General features: G+C 41.7%; 1 protein-coding gene across 7 annotated transcripts in view; it reads left to right on the top strand.

Moving 5' to 3' along the window:
* usp32 (ubiquitin specific peptidase 32) overlaps positions 1–16,625 on the top strand; it is a 66,183-nt gene that overhangs the window by 16,765 nt on the left and 32,793 nt on the right. For all 7 annotated transcript variants that reach the window (XM_026193557.1, XM_026193560.1, XM_026193558.1 and 4 more), the window contains exons 2-5: positions 3,568–3,695; positions 10,630–10,735; positions 13,106–13,224; positions 15,439–15,598. In XM_026193557.1, the coding sequence (XP_026049342.1) occupies positions 3,568–3,695; positions 10,630–10,735; positions 13,106–13,224; positions 15,439–15,598 (513 nt within the window). The remainder of the gene's footprint in view (positions 1–3,567; positions 3,696–10,629; positions 10,736–13,105; positions 13,225–15,438; positions 15,599–16,625) is intronic.

Here is a 16,625-nt window from a genome sequence, read left to right as displayed (position 1 = left end):
TAGAGCGGTCGTGTGTATTTGTAGCCTCGCTACCAAACCAGCATTTCATCTCCGAGGAAGTGATCCCAGAGACAAGTAAAGCAAGCGTGTAAGTTCGTCTCTGAATGTTTGTAAAGCATTCCAGCGTTAAGCTTAACAACCTATGGAGCGACTGCCTCTCGCTCTCCCTCTCCTGCTGCTACTTCAATCATGAACCTGATCAATGATCAGCTGATCGGCTTTTCTGTCGCGAGTCCGTCTCTCTTGTTTGTTTTTGGCCCACTTTGCACCAGAAAGAGGAAACCAGCGGCTGAACAACAGCAGCACGTTTAAGCTTGATCAGCTGTTGTTAGAATGTATTTAATATTACTTTCTACTCCAGGATCTTTTTCTACGTAGCTGACGGCTGGTAACTGTGCAGGGGCGGATCTAGCAAAGTTTAGCCAGGGGGGCCGATAGGGCATGAACAGGGAAAAGGGGGCACAAAGACATACTTTTCTTTCTTATTCTCATTTAAAATGTCGAGCTTTTAATAAATAATTATCTGACACCCAAAGTTTTAATTTGATGTAAAATGTATAGAAGTCCATTACTGTATATAGTGACTATTAAGTCTAATATATATACCCTAGTAAGCTATAGTACTTCTTCCTTTGGGAAGGTACCATCTGTGCAGTCTGCAATTTTGTTGAAGAAAGATGTTGAATCTATTTAATTATTCTTGAAAAATAATTGATTTCTGTGCATTTTTTTCCACACTGCATCAAATTAAAGTTGATTACATCGATTAAGCATCATGAGGTGGAGGGTGGGGGTGGTTCCCTATTTTTTTGCTGGGAGTTTGCAACCCTATTAGTTAGGTTGCTTAATATTTCTGCTAAGTACTCTTTAAAATACCAGAATAGGGAGGATGGAGCAGGTTTAAGTTTATTAGATTGATCAGTTTTGCTGAACTATGAAATATTTTGTGTGTAGTGTATTTTTTTTTAAATACAGGTATAACAGAATAGCTTCAGTGTTGTTGTTTATTTAAACTTGAGTATGAACTTATACAAAATGCAGCAATATATTAAAAACACACTATATCGGATTCATATCGGTATCGGCAGATATCCAAATTTATGGTATCGGACATAAAAAAAGTGGTATCGTGCCATCTCTAGTCATAACACTAACCTGCAACCTCTCTGATTGGTGGAGGCATATAAATACAAGTAGCCACAAGTGGTGTAATTGCAGCAATGGCTGTAATGGAAGCTGCATACTGTAGTGGTAAGACTACACACCTCTGGAGCGGGGGTTGCAAGTTTGATTTCCACCCGGTATCCAGTAAGGGTCCTGGCTATGACCCCCATGCTAGAAACAAGCCCTGGAGTGGCGTGGCTACGTCTGCAGCCTGTCCACAGTTCAGGACACAAGCATTTCACTGCATGTTCACTATATGTTGTACTGTGATCAGTGTTGGGAAGGTTACTTTTAAAATGTATTCCATTACAGAATACAGATTACATGCCCCAAAATGTATTCTGTAACGTATTCCGTTACGTTACTCAATGACAGTAACGTATTCTGAATACTTTGGATTACTTAATATATTATCATGCTTTTTACAACAACGTGAATGTACTATTGCTGTGTGATTTATTACTGTTACTGAAGGTCCGCGACTCCGAACTGTAGTAAAGGGACCTCTGACTAATACGGCGGGGTCCCTGTCGGCTCGTAGCCGAAAAATAGCTTTACTTTGTTGTCTGGGTCAACTTTGCTTGCGAGAGACAGAGAGAGGCGTTGAAAGGCTGCTCCAACGGGACTTATTGTTTTCGGAGGAAAACACGAACACGGTGTACAGTCGAGTCTTAATAGCTTACTTACAACTGGGCTCGTCAGGCTCTCTTCTTGGCTGCAGTGGTTATTATTATATTTACATGCTTCCAGCTCCCGTTTTTCCTCGATGATAACTCGTACCTTTCCACTCCCCTTTTTCTCCCTCCTCGCGCTCACAGACCCATAACGTGTATGGCAGTCCATTCTCCCTGCAGCACGGACTACACTGCCCATGATGCTACATTCTTTAGAGCTATGCTTGTAGCATTCTGCCTGTTAGCTTAGCACAACAACAACAACGAAAAGGCGCTCTCTCACCCAGGAAACACACAGTCGCAGAGAGAGAGAGAGAGAGCGTCGCCCTGTAACCATGGCAACCGTAACGCTGCCGCCTGGAACAACAGAACGTAGCTGTCAAACAAACCCAAACAGTCCTGACCCGCGACAAAATGAAACAGGAAAGTACCGCAGTGTAATCCATTTATTTCAACAAAGTAACTGTATTCTGAATACCACCTTTTTAAACGGTAACTGTAACGGAATACAGTTACTCATATTTTGTATTTTAAATACGTAACGGTGGTACATGTATTCCGTTACTCCCCAACACTGACTGTGACAAACAACAGTTGTATATTTGCAATTACATAAGCAGTGTAGAAAATGAGCATACTGAAATGACTAAAGTTTCTTTCTTTAAAGCCACACTTTAATGCAGACAAGGTCAAATTTAAGGACGTCCGTTATTTGTAGTCTCTTAAGACTACAACAGGAAACACACTGTTTTAGTTTATCATTGATTCAGAAAACATCAAAGTTGCGCTTGGATCATTTGATAGGCTACCCTCTGACGAGCAACATCCAATCCTGAAGCAGGTGGACCAGTCATCCAATCTAATCAGACATTTGTCAAAACCAGTCGAGCAGTTCTGTCATGCTGCTGTGGCTCCAACCCCAGCACTACCAGCTTTTCATATGGAGTCTTTAAAGTGCCCTCAATTTCTAACTAATGTACCTACATTTGTATTTGCTAATTTACTGCAGCTTATCCCTGTTGAACTGTGATTGGCTGCTGAAAGCTGATAAGTCAACAGTTAATGATTCCGTTTTACTGCACGCTGACCCCTTGCCTATCAGATGAGCGGCACCTACTGGTATCTTGTTGATCATTTAGCTACAATGTGGTCATGGAAGCTGTAAACAGGATCCTTTTCAGCCGTTAGTCAGCAGTTTGCTGTCACCGCTGTGTATAGTCGGTGACATTGTTCGCTACAGCGCCACAGTTACTACTACATGTGTAAGCAGCTTTGTCATTTTTACCAACTGTTCCAGAGTTAATCTATGGATTAACGACATGACACCGTTAAACTTCTTTTTCAGGCGCTTCTGTTAGAAGATCATTTTAACCGTTGCATTAAAAGCGCTTCCTCTGTTTACTGTAATTGGATTGAAGTCATTCTTTCTGTGTTGCTGCCAACAGTTGTGCTGCAGTCCTAGTGAAGTGAAGGTGAAAGAAATCTGGCGTCTAGTCCTCAGAGCTTCAAACAATGACATTTAAAAACATTAAAGACGTATTTCAGGACCATCCAGACCTTGGTCCTAATACAGTTTTTAAACTGTTGTAGCCATTGCTTGTTTCTTTACTGTTTATCTTTCGTAGATTCTGTTTTTCTCTTGCAGACTTGTAGCATGACTTCGCAAACAACTGCAGATCAGCTCTCCGTCTCTGTTGATGTAATCCCATCTCTGTTTGTCTCTCTGTAGTCACTGATGTGGAACTGAAGCGGCTGAAAGATGCCTTCAAAAGAACCAGTGGCCTCTCCTATTACATGACCCAGCAGTGTTTCTACAGGGAAGTGCTGGGAGATGGAGTTCCCCCTAAAGTCGCAGAGGTAAGCCACAATGATGTCACACCACGTATTCTGAGTGGGTAACGGTGGCGGCAGTTTCCAGGAAGCCAACAAAATCAGTTCGGTTATGCCTTAGCAGTGTGACCAACGAGCTTTGTATGAAGGATTTTATTGTAAGTACAAGCTAGAGATTTTAGTTGTAGTGAGGGGCCATTTCACCTCACATTAGGCTCAGCCTTGCATTCCACTGAAAGACTTATTGATCCAATAAAAAGGTATCATTACCATTTTATAGCTCTGTGTTTCCTGTTGAAAAGCATCAGTCTGATGTTCGAGGCTAAAGAACAGCCAAAGTTCTGCAGGGGAATAAATATAGAATAGCAACGTTGTTTCCAGTTTATTTATAGCTGCTTAAAGGAGACTCTTCGTGCAGATACAGAGGAGAGTCTGTTTTTCTTTGAAGTAACTGAATCATTAAAGTAATCAACACAGACCTAGACTTGTAATATACAGCTGGTGTATATGCAACAGTATGACGATATACATATAATATAGTCTGACTACAGTTTCCCTCACACATCCCCATCTGACAGAGCTTCCTCCTGTCACTTTTTACGACTTGTCATTCTCATGTTACACATTTGAAACCTGCTCTTCTTCTTCTTCTTCTTCTGGTGAAGTTGACAGATTTAAAAATACTCTGGAGGAATATAGACTGAAATGAAATGTAAAGACTCAAAGTGTAATAGTCATCGAAGAATGGGCAGTTTATCTTTCTCTCTATACATATAGATATAGAGAGGACAGAATCAGAATGCTTTATTAATCCCTGACTAAATTCTGTGGGTTACAGTTGACAGTAACCAACAAGACAGTAACAGACTAAACTGTTTAAATAATGCAACATGTCAGAGAGTTTACAAATGTAAGAAATAGCGCTAATATGTACAAACGGCTCAATTATACAGATGGATGGATATTTAATTATTTAATTCGGGTTTGGTTTTTATTGGGCTACTGATCGCTTTGTGTTGACAGCAACCTGGTCTTGCTCTTGAAATGAGCTACTAATTCCTTTGTTCATTCCTTTTAATTATTTTGGTTTATGGGCTTTTTGTATGACAAAGTTTAAATTGGTAGATGTCAGGCTGTTCATTCAGAATAACCTGAATTATAAAACTGCTCCAGGGAAATGACAGGTAGAGGGCGGCCTGAATCATTTTAAATGTGTCTGTATTAAACAGAAATAATAGAATTTCCAGAGTTTAGTTTGATTTGGATTACTTGAAAGTTGAATGAAGATTTCTTTTTTGTATTTCTTTCTTTTACCAATGTTAGGTTTTGAATAGCGTGTGTGCAAATATGGCCCAAATTACAGATCCTGCTTCATTGTTTGGGGCATTTAAGGGAGTTAGAGTCCAGTCAGACACATGGGAGCATCCTAATGTTCTGACGACAGGGTTTCTTTAGTCTTGTCTGCTTTGCTCAAACACACCTACCCTCACCGCTCTGCACATGATTGTTTATGTAATGAAGAAAAAAAGAAAAACGAGGTTTTGATTGAAGTTTGTTGTCCTTGCTCTGTATGCATTTCGACTTTACGATGGAGTGACGATCCTAACATGAACTACTGATAAAGGTGCTCTGACATAATTCACACCTGCCTGTCACTTTTTCTTCTCCTGTGTTTTTTTGTGCCGTGTCATGCACGTTGTGTGGGCACAACCATTTAAAGTTCACAATCGTTTAAAATCAGTTTGCTTGTGTAATAGGAATGCATTTTCCTCACATTATATCATAAATCATGCTGCTCTAACTGTTCAAGAGCACATGTCCCCTGCTGTCCTCTGCAGTCTTAGTTGCGAGGTGACAGCAAATGGTTATCTCAGTCCAAACGTGGGCTTTCCTCTGTCGTGTCCCACTGCTTTCTTCTGTAGCTTCAGTTGCTTCATAAAAATGTAACCACGTGTTGTGGCTGGATTGTGCATATCTGCTATGCATACGCTGTACTTTTGTGGAAAACACTACAATGGCAAACAAAAACGTGCGTGATTCAGTTAAGGCTCGCTGCTCTGCCAGTTTCTTGAGCATACAATAACAACACCTACCTTGTCTCCTCAGTGCATTAGTAAGGCCAGTGTTAGTCATCGCGCACCCCCCACTCCATCTGCTGCTTATTAAACACACGGCTTGCATGTCTTCACTACAGCACGTGTCATCTCCCTCCTTCTTCTCCTTTGTCACCATGGCAGCAGTTACTGCGGTGACAGCAGTCCAGATGTAAGGTTGCTGCTGGTGTCTTCAAATATAGCCGTGGCTACTGCACAGTCTGGTAGTTCAAAGAAAGCCCGACCCAATCAGTCAGTCAAGGAACACGCACTGTTCAGTGCTCAGAGGTTTATCTGGTGTTTTATCATAAGTGTATAATGACTAGGGCTGAGTATCGTCACTGATTTCTAGAATCGATTCGATTCCGATTCACAAGATCCCGATTCGATTCAATTTGATTCGATTCAATTCGATTTAAATCTGGGAAATTTTGCCTCAGACAGTCAGAAATATTATAATTCTGATCAGTACATTTACATATTTTTGTATCTATAAAAAGGAAGCTGACACTTTCCAGACTTTATCAAAGGTGTGAGCATCACAGCAGAGGCCTTTGTGTCAAAGTCGCTGAAGATAAAACAGAAAAACATGAAGGTGATTTTCCTGTTCTGGGATTTTATAAAAATATTCTGCAGTAGATCAAAAACAAATGAAAATCATTAACCAGCATATGAACATCACCTCTGACGTTACAGCAGTTTTATTAGAGACACGGCGTTTTGTATTTTGTATACTTTTAAAAAGTTTCAATTTGTTCAGAAGCCTGTTGAACAGCAGAAATTAGGTTTTCTTTTCAGAAGTAAGTAAAAGAAAAAAAACAGCAGCTGACAGCCTGTAAACAACGGTAGACTTGTGCGTAACAAGCAAGTGAATAATGCAGAAAACAGATGTTTAGACGGGAAACTGTTGTTGAAGTACAGAGAGAGAGAGAGAGCTGTGCATCCTGGTGGAAGCAAAACAGTAAAAGTCAGAGTGAATCCATGATGATGTTTATGTGAAGCGTAGTTTGGATCTTCTTTTGCTGCTGGTTCAGTCAATATTGTTTGGAGAGACATCAAACTAACAGCTTCAGAATCAGCGCAAAAACGGCGTAAACACAAAGCGCGGACCCGCCGACACATCAGAGTCAGCGAGCTGTCGGCTTTCAGCCCTGATCGTGTCCGTGCTGTCGGTGAGAAAGTCACATCTCACTGATTCTGATCCGTCGGCGCTGTGTGTTTACATCTTTGTGCAGAATCCGTGTTCCTGCTCTCATTTACTATTTAGCTGTTTGGCGGTTGTTGAAATTTTGTGAGGTTTCACCTGAGATTGTGGCGTTTCGGGCAAAATACATTTATATTAAAAAATCGATTCAGGATTTTAATGAATCGATATCACGATTTTAATCGATAAATCGATAATCAAAACCCAGCCCTAATAATGACGGTGCTGACGATCATTCGTGGCCAAGTATCCAGAGATTTTATGTACTGGATAAATCGCATGTTGGCTTGATGTTTTGTTTTTTGTTTGTTTTCACTCAGTGTTATCTCAGTAGGATGAACAGTTATTAACTGGTATTTTGTTCCTCAGGCACACATATGCTGATAAATCCTGATAGTTAATGTATAAGTACAAGGAGTTATTGTTGCTCACAGTGTGCTGTAGCAAGAAGGTCTCATGGTGAACTACCAAATGCTTCAGGATGAACACAAATACCATTACACCTTCCACATGTAATATAACAACAAGGTTTGAGCCGATCACTGTTTGGGAGGTGGGAGTGGGAGTGGGAGGAGAGACAGACGAGTTAAGAAGCGTGCTTTAGTTGGCTGCGTCGAGGACTTCCCCACAGTCTCTGGGGACTCCACAGTCAGTTTCATGTATGAAACTATATGCGTGTAGTGATATTTAAAGAGTAACAGTAACAAAATATTTACAGCTTTAAAAAGAATAAAGAACTAATCTGCTCTTGTAGAGGTTTCCTCTGCAACCTGACGACTCAACTTGGCTCTGAGCTTCGTGGACACGAATTCTCCGTTTCATAGTTTGAGTTAAGCTCCAAAAACACTCCGACCTGTGTGTCTTCATCAGCTCTACTCTTTGTCCAACTTAAACACATTTTGTCCAGTTTGTTGTTGTTCGTGGACTCGTCACATCGTCAGAATTATGACTTGACCAATGTTCCTGAGAAACACTAAAGACACGCTGTCCTCTCACAGGTGAAATGTGCTTTCTGTGACGGTTGACCTTTTGCATGTAGATCGGCGGACTTCCCCTTTAATTTTGTTTTCCCACAAATGTGCGTTTACTGAAATTGATCACGTTTCTCTTCATAAAGCCACTGAGATTTTTTTTTGTGCGTGTGTGTATTCAATAAATACTATTTGCAGGTTTTTGGCAGTCGGGATGGCAGTGAATACAAACCTGACTTACAGTTTATACATGGATCAGTGAATGCATCAGTATTTTTAGTTTCTGTCACTTTTTAATATAAATAAATAAATGCAGGTTTAAATGAAGAAGATGGTTAAGTGTTTAAGGTATGTGCTAACTAAAAATAAAGACAAAAAGATAGTTTATTAAATTTTAATGAAATTTGCAGATTGTTTCGGTGAAGTTTAATAAACTCCTTGCTATCTAAAATATAACAGGACACCGGAGTAAATTCTGGAGCATCTCACACTTCTGATAATCAGCTGTCTGCTTGACGTTTATTCAGCTGTGTAAAAACTATAACTTTAATCTCAGACAAACCGATTTACTCAGGAACAAATAAAACACCAAAAAAAGCCAAACAACAACATTTTTAAGTTATCTAAGTGACTCATATATCATGTTTAACCTGAGCAGCGAAAGACGGCGGTGGGTTTGAAAACGATTTGCCGGGAGTCCGGTGTTCTCACGGCTCTAGTTAGCCTTGCCCCCGCCTAGCTAACGAGCTAGTGGGTAACAGACGTCTCCGAAAACGTCGGAGCGCTTTTGAAAATATGTGGTGTCCTGATAAACTGAGCAGATATTTGAGGTTTACACAGCTACATTCTCGCCTGAAAATATGTTAAAGGTTTATTTTGTGACCCAGAAAGAATAATAAGAGTAATATTAAAACTAACTAGCTGCCGCCATTGTTGGAAACTGAGCAGGGCCGCGCTATGAATTCTGGGAAACTGCTTCTTCTTCTTCGTCGGGGTTTAACGGCAGTTGGCATCCTCGTACATGCAGTGCTGCCATCTTCTGTTTCAGTGCGTTATTACACTCTGAAATCCTGCTACTTATTCCTGCGTCTTTTGTGATCTTACAAAGCTTCAAACGACGCGTCGACTATTATCTGTGGGTTTCCCAGGTTTGCTGACCAGTGGTCTGATCAGTGGTCCAGTGGACCATTGATCAGTGGTCCATTGTGGTATCAATCAGACCACTGGTCTTTGATAATTATGATTGACATGGCAGCACTGAATGCACATGTGCTGTATCAAGCATGCACCGGGACGCAGGAAAGACGGGTGGACTTCCTGGTGGAGCTTGCAGGAGAGTTGGCTCACTCTCATGTAGCTGGGAAGAAGGCAAGAAAAGAACAGTTGCTTCGGACACAACCCTCCACACCTATCCCTGGAAAAAGAGCCATGTGTCAGGTCAAACACAAATGCAAGAACAATCATGCCACTGTGCGATGTGTTCACTGCTACAGATACACATGTGGTAAATGCAGACTACAGATACCATGGCAGTGCCAGGATTGTGAGTGATTGCTGAAAATGTTGAAGTGTACTCACTCACTTTTTATTATTATTTGTAAATATGTGTACAAATGGTTGGTTTTTTGTACTGTTTTTATCAATAAATCTCAGCAACAAAGGACATACACCCATGTGTGTTGATTTCTCCCTAAGATGGCAAACTGAAACACTCCAAGTTGGTGACTTTTGGAGATTTATTTCCCTGGATGATTGAGAATGCATCAAGACGAACACAAAAGGAAGTTCACCGCTTTTAGCAGCCCCCCCCCCCGACAAACAAAGAGGCAGTTGGCAGTTAGAAATCAGCAATCATTCACACACCCCCACTGCCCTCCAGAATTCTCAGGTAACAACCTAATTTACATATGAATGACTAGCCAATGTAGCTTCCACTTGGCTGAAGCTAAAGCTTAGCTAAAAGCCTACCAGGTAGAAAGCCAAATGGCTGCTCTCGGGGACTCTAAGCAGCAGTGTGTGATGAAGGGGCGGCAGATGACGGTGAAAGTGTTGGATTTAGGAATTTGCATCGTATGACACAGTGTGACTTCCGTGTTTTTAAAAGCCACAAATAAAGCTTCTGTACTCTGTGTGACCTGCTGGCATGGACATGCTTCATCAGCTTCTGACTGCAGAGTCATGTTATGCAGGCCATCAGCGTGTCCTTTAGCTTAATGGCAGCAGCGCCTCCGTAACACGAGCTGATATAGTTTTAAAGATGAGGAGCACATTTCTCTATTTTTGTTTTGGGTGATTTTCTCTCACAGTTCCACAGAAACTAGTCCAGGGCTACTTCTGAGAAACTGAACTGAAAATGAATTGTAAGTCCAGCACAGGAAGTACTTTCCTCCTGTCAGCTTTCCTTTTACTGACATCGTACTGTAGGTCTTGCAGTATTCCAGAGTCACCAACATTACTGCATCCAAGCTGTTATGTTAAATGTTACATTTGTTATATTTTTGAACGACAAACTTCAAATGGTTTTGTTTTTTTCCTCAGTTGTCGGTGAAACCTGATGACGTTGGTCAAAACTCTTCTTTGCTCACACATTGGCAGCTTTTGTCACTGTGGTGTTTGGATGGGCTGACGTCTCGATCGTGTTACAGGTGGTGGAGCAGCTCGTGTTTAATGTTACGATTATGTGTGTGTTTTAGGTGATCTACACCTCGTTTGGAGGCTCTGCCAAAGGGCTGCACTTTAACAATCTGATCGTGGGTTTGGTGCTTCTGACCAGAGGACGTGATGAGGAGAAGGCAAAGTGTAAGTATCTGTTTAGGCCATGAGATGTTGATTTCATTTCCCTCTCTCTTGTCTCGCTTTAAAAAAAACAAAACAAAAAACAGAATAAAAGTAGTTTTAAAATTTGTTTTTTATGAGATATAATGTAAGCTTTAAGCTAATGCAGTTTAGTTATAGTCAAGGAGCGATCAGGGGTTGCCATGGCTACTGCCACAGTTGGATAAACATACTTACTGTCATTAAAGTAATTTATTACATCATTACCTACTATGAAAAGTCATTTGTTAAAGTATTTCTAAATTGCTAAAACGAACCCCCTTTGCATGTAGACGGGGTGTCATGGTTAAACATCCGGAGGCTGTATTTCCTGTCATATATTTACCTTTAAGTGCTTTCACTCTACCTCTTTTCATAGCGAGTTGCACTCGGTAATATCTCCACCACCAAATAATCAGCATCAGGCTGGTTCGAGCTAGCTTTAGCTGAACTAAATGCTGTTTCTGAGGCTGAGCTCTGGCACAGGTATTAACAGGCCTCGTGTTTTGAAGGTACTGTTTAAAAATGTGAAGAACTAATTAGCAGCTGACCCTTGTGAACACTTCTCAGTATCTCAGCCGTGTAAAGGCCCGACAGACTCCTGGATTTGTTCCACGATTACTTGGTGAAATTTCCCTCTGGGCTTTGACTCGGACATTTATCCTAAGCCTCGTCCAGTGCTGTCTTGGATGTTTGCTTTCATACTGAAAGATGAACCAATTATGTAGATTTCTGTTGAGGTCATCAAACTGTTCTTTGTTGTATTTTAGAAGCTAATAAAACAAATAATGAGACGACTCGTTCCACAGATATTTTTTCCCCACTATCAATTTTATATCTGTAAACTTTAAGAAACTAGCAATCACTCATTTTAACCTGCGGTTTAGTCCTTTATAATATCTGTCTCCATTCTTTGTTCCATGCTAAGTGTTACTTGGAACAAAATCCATCCCGGATACGGATGTTGGCATCCGTCGAGTTATTTATAGGCAACATATGTTGAACGTGACAAAACAAACGAATGATGAAATTAACATAAACGAAACAGATTTGGGGCTTTATAATAAAAGTTTTTCTTAAAAATCTTTTAAATGTTAATAGTTACTGTATGTGTGATGACATTCGTCGACGCACTCGTTAAGGAGGAGATGGGGTACATGCATATATACATACACTGTGATCAAAGAGAAAAGATGCAGTGTTCATAGTTGTCACATCACTACTGGGACACGTCCACCTGGAAGACAAAACAGTACTGCGGTCCTCCAGCTGTCCTCTAAACGTCTTCAGATTTAACTTGGCACAGCACCAGCTTCCAGAAGGGCGTGGCATATGGCACCAACCTGTGAACACACCTACACCTACCCCGCCTTACAGGCCAAATCATTCTCCACGGCAACCAGGCTGTCAGTGGCGGCTCAGTGAAACTGTAGGAATGGTTTAGCCGACACCGGACAAATACTCTGACACGTGACAAATGAATGCTCCTCATACTTCCTGGCCCGACACTGTAAATGTCCAAGTCAACCAAATGTTAGATTTACACGTGGTACTTGAAGCTAGCTGTAGCAGTTATCTTTGCTTTAACGGTGAAGTTTCTTGTTCTTCGCCTCCCACACGGTGGTGTTATTTACCCATCCAGCAGGTCACAAGTCCCCAAAAATCACGGTTTCTCTTCATATCTTTGTCTCCCCTCCATGAAGAGATGAACGTAGTCTTGGCTCGAGATAAAAACAAAACTTTAGTCTTGCAGTACTACTGACCGTCCACTGCTGACCGTCATGATGGAGCGATGTTTTGCCCGACAGCGTGGCGAGTCGCTCACGTGACTGAAAACTATGAAAAAGCGAGTCAGCGAAGTCGGAACTGCAGCGAAACACTTGAATTTAATCTGGGAACAAAACATTGAAATGTTGAACTTGTCAGTGGACTGATGACAGCTGGTGAGTGGTTCTGTTTTACTGCAAAACATCATTTTTAGAAGGTATTTCTACATATACAGCTTCAGAAAAGCTCGCTCACCTTAACTGTCCAAGCACACATGGGCCGGAAACTCTCAGAACTGTGTGAGACATCTGGTTGATTTCTTTGTAGGATAGGCTACAAGCTGAAGGAGCGACTGTTTTGAGACCACAGTGATTGAAATGTTTCGTTTCTTTTTGTTTTTCATGCTTTTGGTTCGTCTCCTCTTCCTCAGGCTCATTCTGGTAGTCGTATCTCACATGTCGCAGGCATTCAAATCCATCAGGACATTATTGACATTGAGACTTTTATCAGCTCATTGCTGCTGTGTGCTGGACGCCTGCGTTCCTGTGATAAAGCTGAGCTTTCTTCTTCGTGTGTTTGTGTGCACAGACCTCTTCAGCCTGTTTGCCAGTGATCTGGGGGGATATGCTGCCAGGGAAGATATAGAAGCAGTTCTGCAGGTCCTGGATGGAGAAGTCCCGGCATCCCTGAAGGAGTCCTTCGGCGAGGTGAGCAAACGCTGCAAAAGACTGCACAGCATTAATCTGTTAACTCATGCACTCATGCAAGTGAGCTGCAGACTAATGACTCCTCAGCTTCTATCGCAGAGCGCTTGATCGTTGCAGAGGTTTCAGTCACATGCTTATAAAAGAGCCATTGTTACTAGGAGCGCACAGGGAGCCTCCTCGCTGTGATAATACAAAGTTTGGCTTATCAGCGAGTCATTGTGCTGGTTATTAAAATACCACCTGAAAGCATGCAAACCTCCCCACTCCCACCTCCTTTATAGCATGCAGACATCTCTAGAGACACAACACAATAAAGTCTAATACTCAGGTGTTGCATTTTCCCCTGATGATGTTTATGTCCATTATTATCCTTCTGCAATTACATGTTCACTTCTGAAATCACCACTAACCAAATCCATGTCCAAGACTGATTGTTTCATTTGTTTAGATGCTTATTTGTGGGTTAAACAGAGTCGGGATATTGTTTGTGTGCAGGAGAAACAAAAAAGTCGTTTGGTACTGGGCCACAAGAGTTGAGGCTCCGGGGGGGAATTCATGGTTTTCAGGGTTTTTATCGGCTTTCAGCGTTATTCTTTTATCGTTTTTATCATTAACTTGGTTTCCCTGCGTCTTTTCCTGTGTGTTATGAATAAATCTTCCTTTTTGTTTGGTGCCGGTGTCATGCCAAACTTCGTACCCCCGACAGAATTTGTTTCCCCTGCGTCAGGAGCACAAGCTGGACTGTCCAAATCACGGACAAACGGTCTCCCACATTGCTGATTTTTAGTTCACAAACACTTCTTATTATGACGCATTACTCCTGAAACTTTGGAGGATTTAGCTCTTTATATAGTAAAGTTACAGGAGAATAAAAATAGTTATCAGCCAAAATGTTAATGGTTTGTTAAAATAATCCCATCTGAGCAATAAATATATAATTTTCTGTAGTAACCCTCAAACTGAATGGTAATGTAACGATACTAATTTTTCACTTTTTCACAAAATGAAAACATCAGTACTTCCTGCGTGCTCCCAGCACAGGGGAAACATTGTCGGGGATACCTCCTTTGGCACGACACCGGCACTGGTTTTATTTTGTTGTATTTATCCGCCACACCTTTAAGGCCGGTCCGTGAAAATATTGTTGGACATAAACCGGTCTGCGGCGACCGCTGCTGTAAAGAGTTTTAAAACATCAAAAGAAGGCAAACCTAAGGTTCAACTGAAAATAGTGCACGTGTATTTAAGAGCCTTCTTGGAGCACAATAAATATCACTCAATGATTTCACAATGAGTTTATTGGAGCTATCATTAGCAGTGCTAGCACCAGCATGTAGGCTAACGTCCACACACATGTACGTAATGTGGTTGCACAGTTTATGTGCAGCTGTTAACATTATTTATCGCTGAAGTATCAAAATAATTTAAGTCAAGTCCTTCTAGAGGGAGGTGTTGCAGCTCGGCTCGCTCTATTTTGACCAGCTTGTGTTTGTGGTGCCAATCATCTCGCTGACTGAAGCACACATACAGAGTTCAGGCCTTAGCAAAGCCATTGTGACATATAACATGTTTAAGTGTCACTTTGGTTTTAAAGGGGTGGCTGCATTACCTGCTGCCTCGGCCACTGGTAGTCCAGGTGTGCACGAGGCCGTTCCTACAGTAGCTCTAAGTTTGTGCACGAGGGAACATTTGCATTCATCGGGGATCGTTACGATTCATCAGGTTTCTTATATTAGAGCCTCGTCTGTCGTTCTCTGTTTGATGTTTGCAGCGTGAAACTGACATCTGTCAACTGAATAGAGCTTCCACCTTGATGTGAAGCAAAGTGCATTTCCCTTATCTATGTTTGCGCCCTCGTCCTTGGCTACTTTCTGCAGTCCTGCCCCGGCACTTGTCACTCATTTTGATGAGCTGACTTCTTTAAAATGTCAGTAAACTTCTGTTGGGGGAAAAAGACGTTCAAGAAGCAGAAGTCGGTGCTTCTCATCACGACCGAATGATTCGATTTGTCAGACTTTGTGTAATTTGTTAGTTTAAATTTAAAAGCCCTAAACCCCAAAACACTTTGACTGATGAATAACAATAGCTAATGAGTCCGTAGCGACGGGCCAAAGCCTTTCCTCATTAAATAGCCAAACGAGGATGGACTCGGCACACGGCTGGCGATCGGTGTTTTGGCGACAGCAGATTCATTTTGCCTTTCTGTTTGTGCAGGGAGACAAGGTCAACTACGATCGCTTCAGGAACTGGCTCCTGCAGGACAAGGAAGCCTTCACTTTGTCCAGATGGCTGCTGTCGGGAGGAGTGTGTGTCACGCTGACGGATGACAGCGACACGCCCACGTTCTACCAGACCCTAGCGGGCGTCACACACCGTAAGGCCACCCCTAAAACAGCGTCCTGCAGCAGTGCGCCTGAATGTTATGTGTTTACTTCACACTTGAGACGCTCAGGTGTTCATTTGATACCTGGTTTGTTTTAGATGGACTTTGGATTGGAATCAGTCTGGATAATTATTCAGCATTTTTAGTCACTACAAGAAATTCTGACCTGCCTGGCCAAACTCTGCAATGCACAAGGCCTTACTAACCAATGTTGCTCCACAGAGAATAACTTAGAAAGCTTTTAATGTGAAACTGCTCCAAGAAAATTGATGGCTTGTAGCTTGTTAAAGCGGAGGGGAGGATTAATAAATAAAACAATAAAAAAAAATAAAACTTCAGCAGGTTAGAGCTGGTTTGAAGAGTAGTGTTTGTAAGGGGAAAAGGAGAGCATCAGACTCTTCTGAGTGGTGGGAATGCAGTTTGTGCTGATGGTGTTCCTGATGCTACCAGGAACCACAAGTTGGTATAAAGTTTGCATTAATACGAGCAGCAGCTGCTGCCAAGATGTGGAGGTTTCTTGCTAGAAGGTGATGACATATACCAGCAGAGATGGGCAGTAACGCGTTACAAGTAACGCGCTACTGTAATCTGATTACTTTTTTCAAGTAACGAGTAAAGTAAGGGATTACTATTGCAAAAACAGTAATTAGATTACCGTTACTTTCCCGTAGGAACGCTGCGTTACTGCGTTACTAAAACCGTGATTTTTTTGCGAGAATGTCTCACGACAGTGATGTAAGCGAGTGCGACGTTCGTGACAACAGCTGTGTGCAGATCAACAGTGGATCATATATCGAGTGCAGAGAGAGTATGAGCGTGCAGCGTTTAAAGTGTGGAAGTACTGACCTTACTTTGAGTTTGATTCCATAAAAAGTGACAAAAACATTAGTGTCCGCTGTGCGTGGGAAGAAAACTTCTTTTTACAGAGAAAAAACCCCTAAACTTCCAACAAGCACCGAGTAGCTACGACGTAATGGGAAACTCACAGAGAAACTCGCGGATTCTTCCACTGACCGCG

This window comes from Astatotilapia calliptera, chromosome 14 (assembly GCF_900246225.1).
Source record: "Astatotilapia calliptera chromosome 14, fAstCal1.2, whole genome shotgun sequence".
Lineage (NCBI taxonomy): Eukaryota > Metazoa > Chordata > Actinopteri > Cichliformes > Cichlidae > Astatotilapia > Astatotilapia calliptera.
The sequence above is the reverse complement of the archived record's forward strand: the minus strand, read 5'-3'. Positions and strand labels throughout refer to the sequence as shown.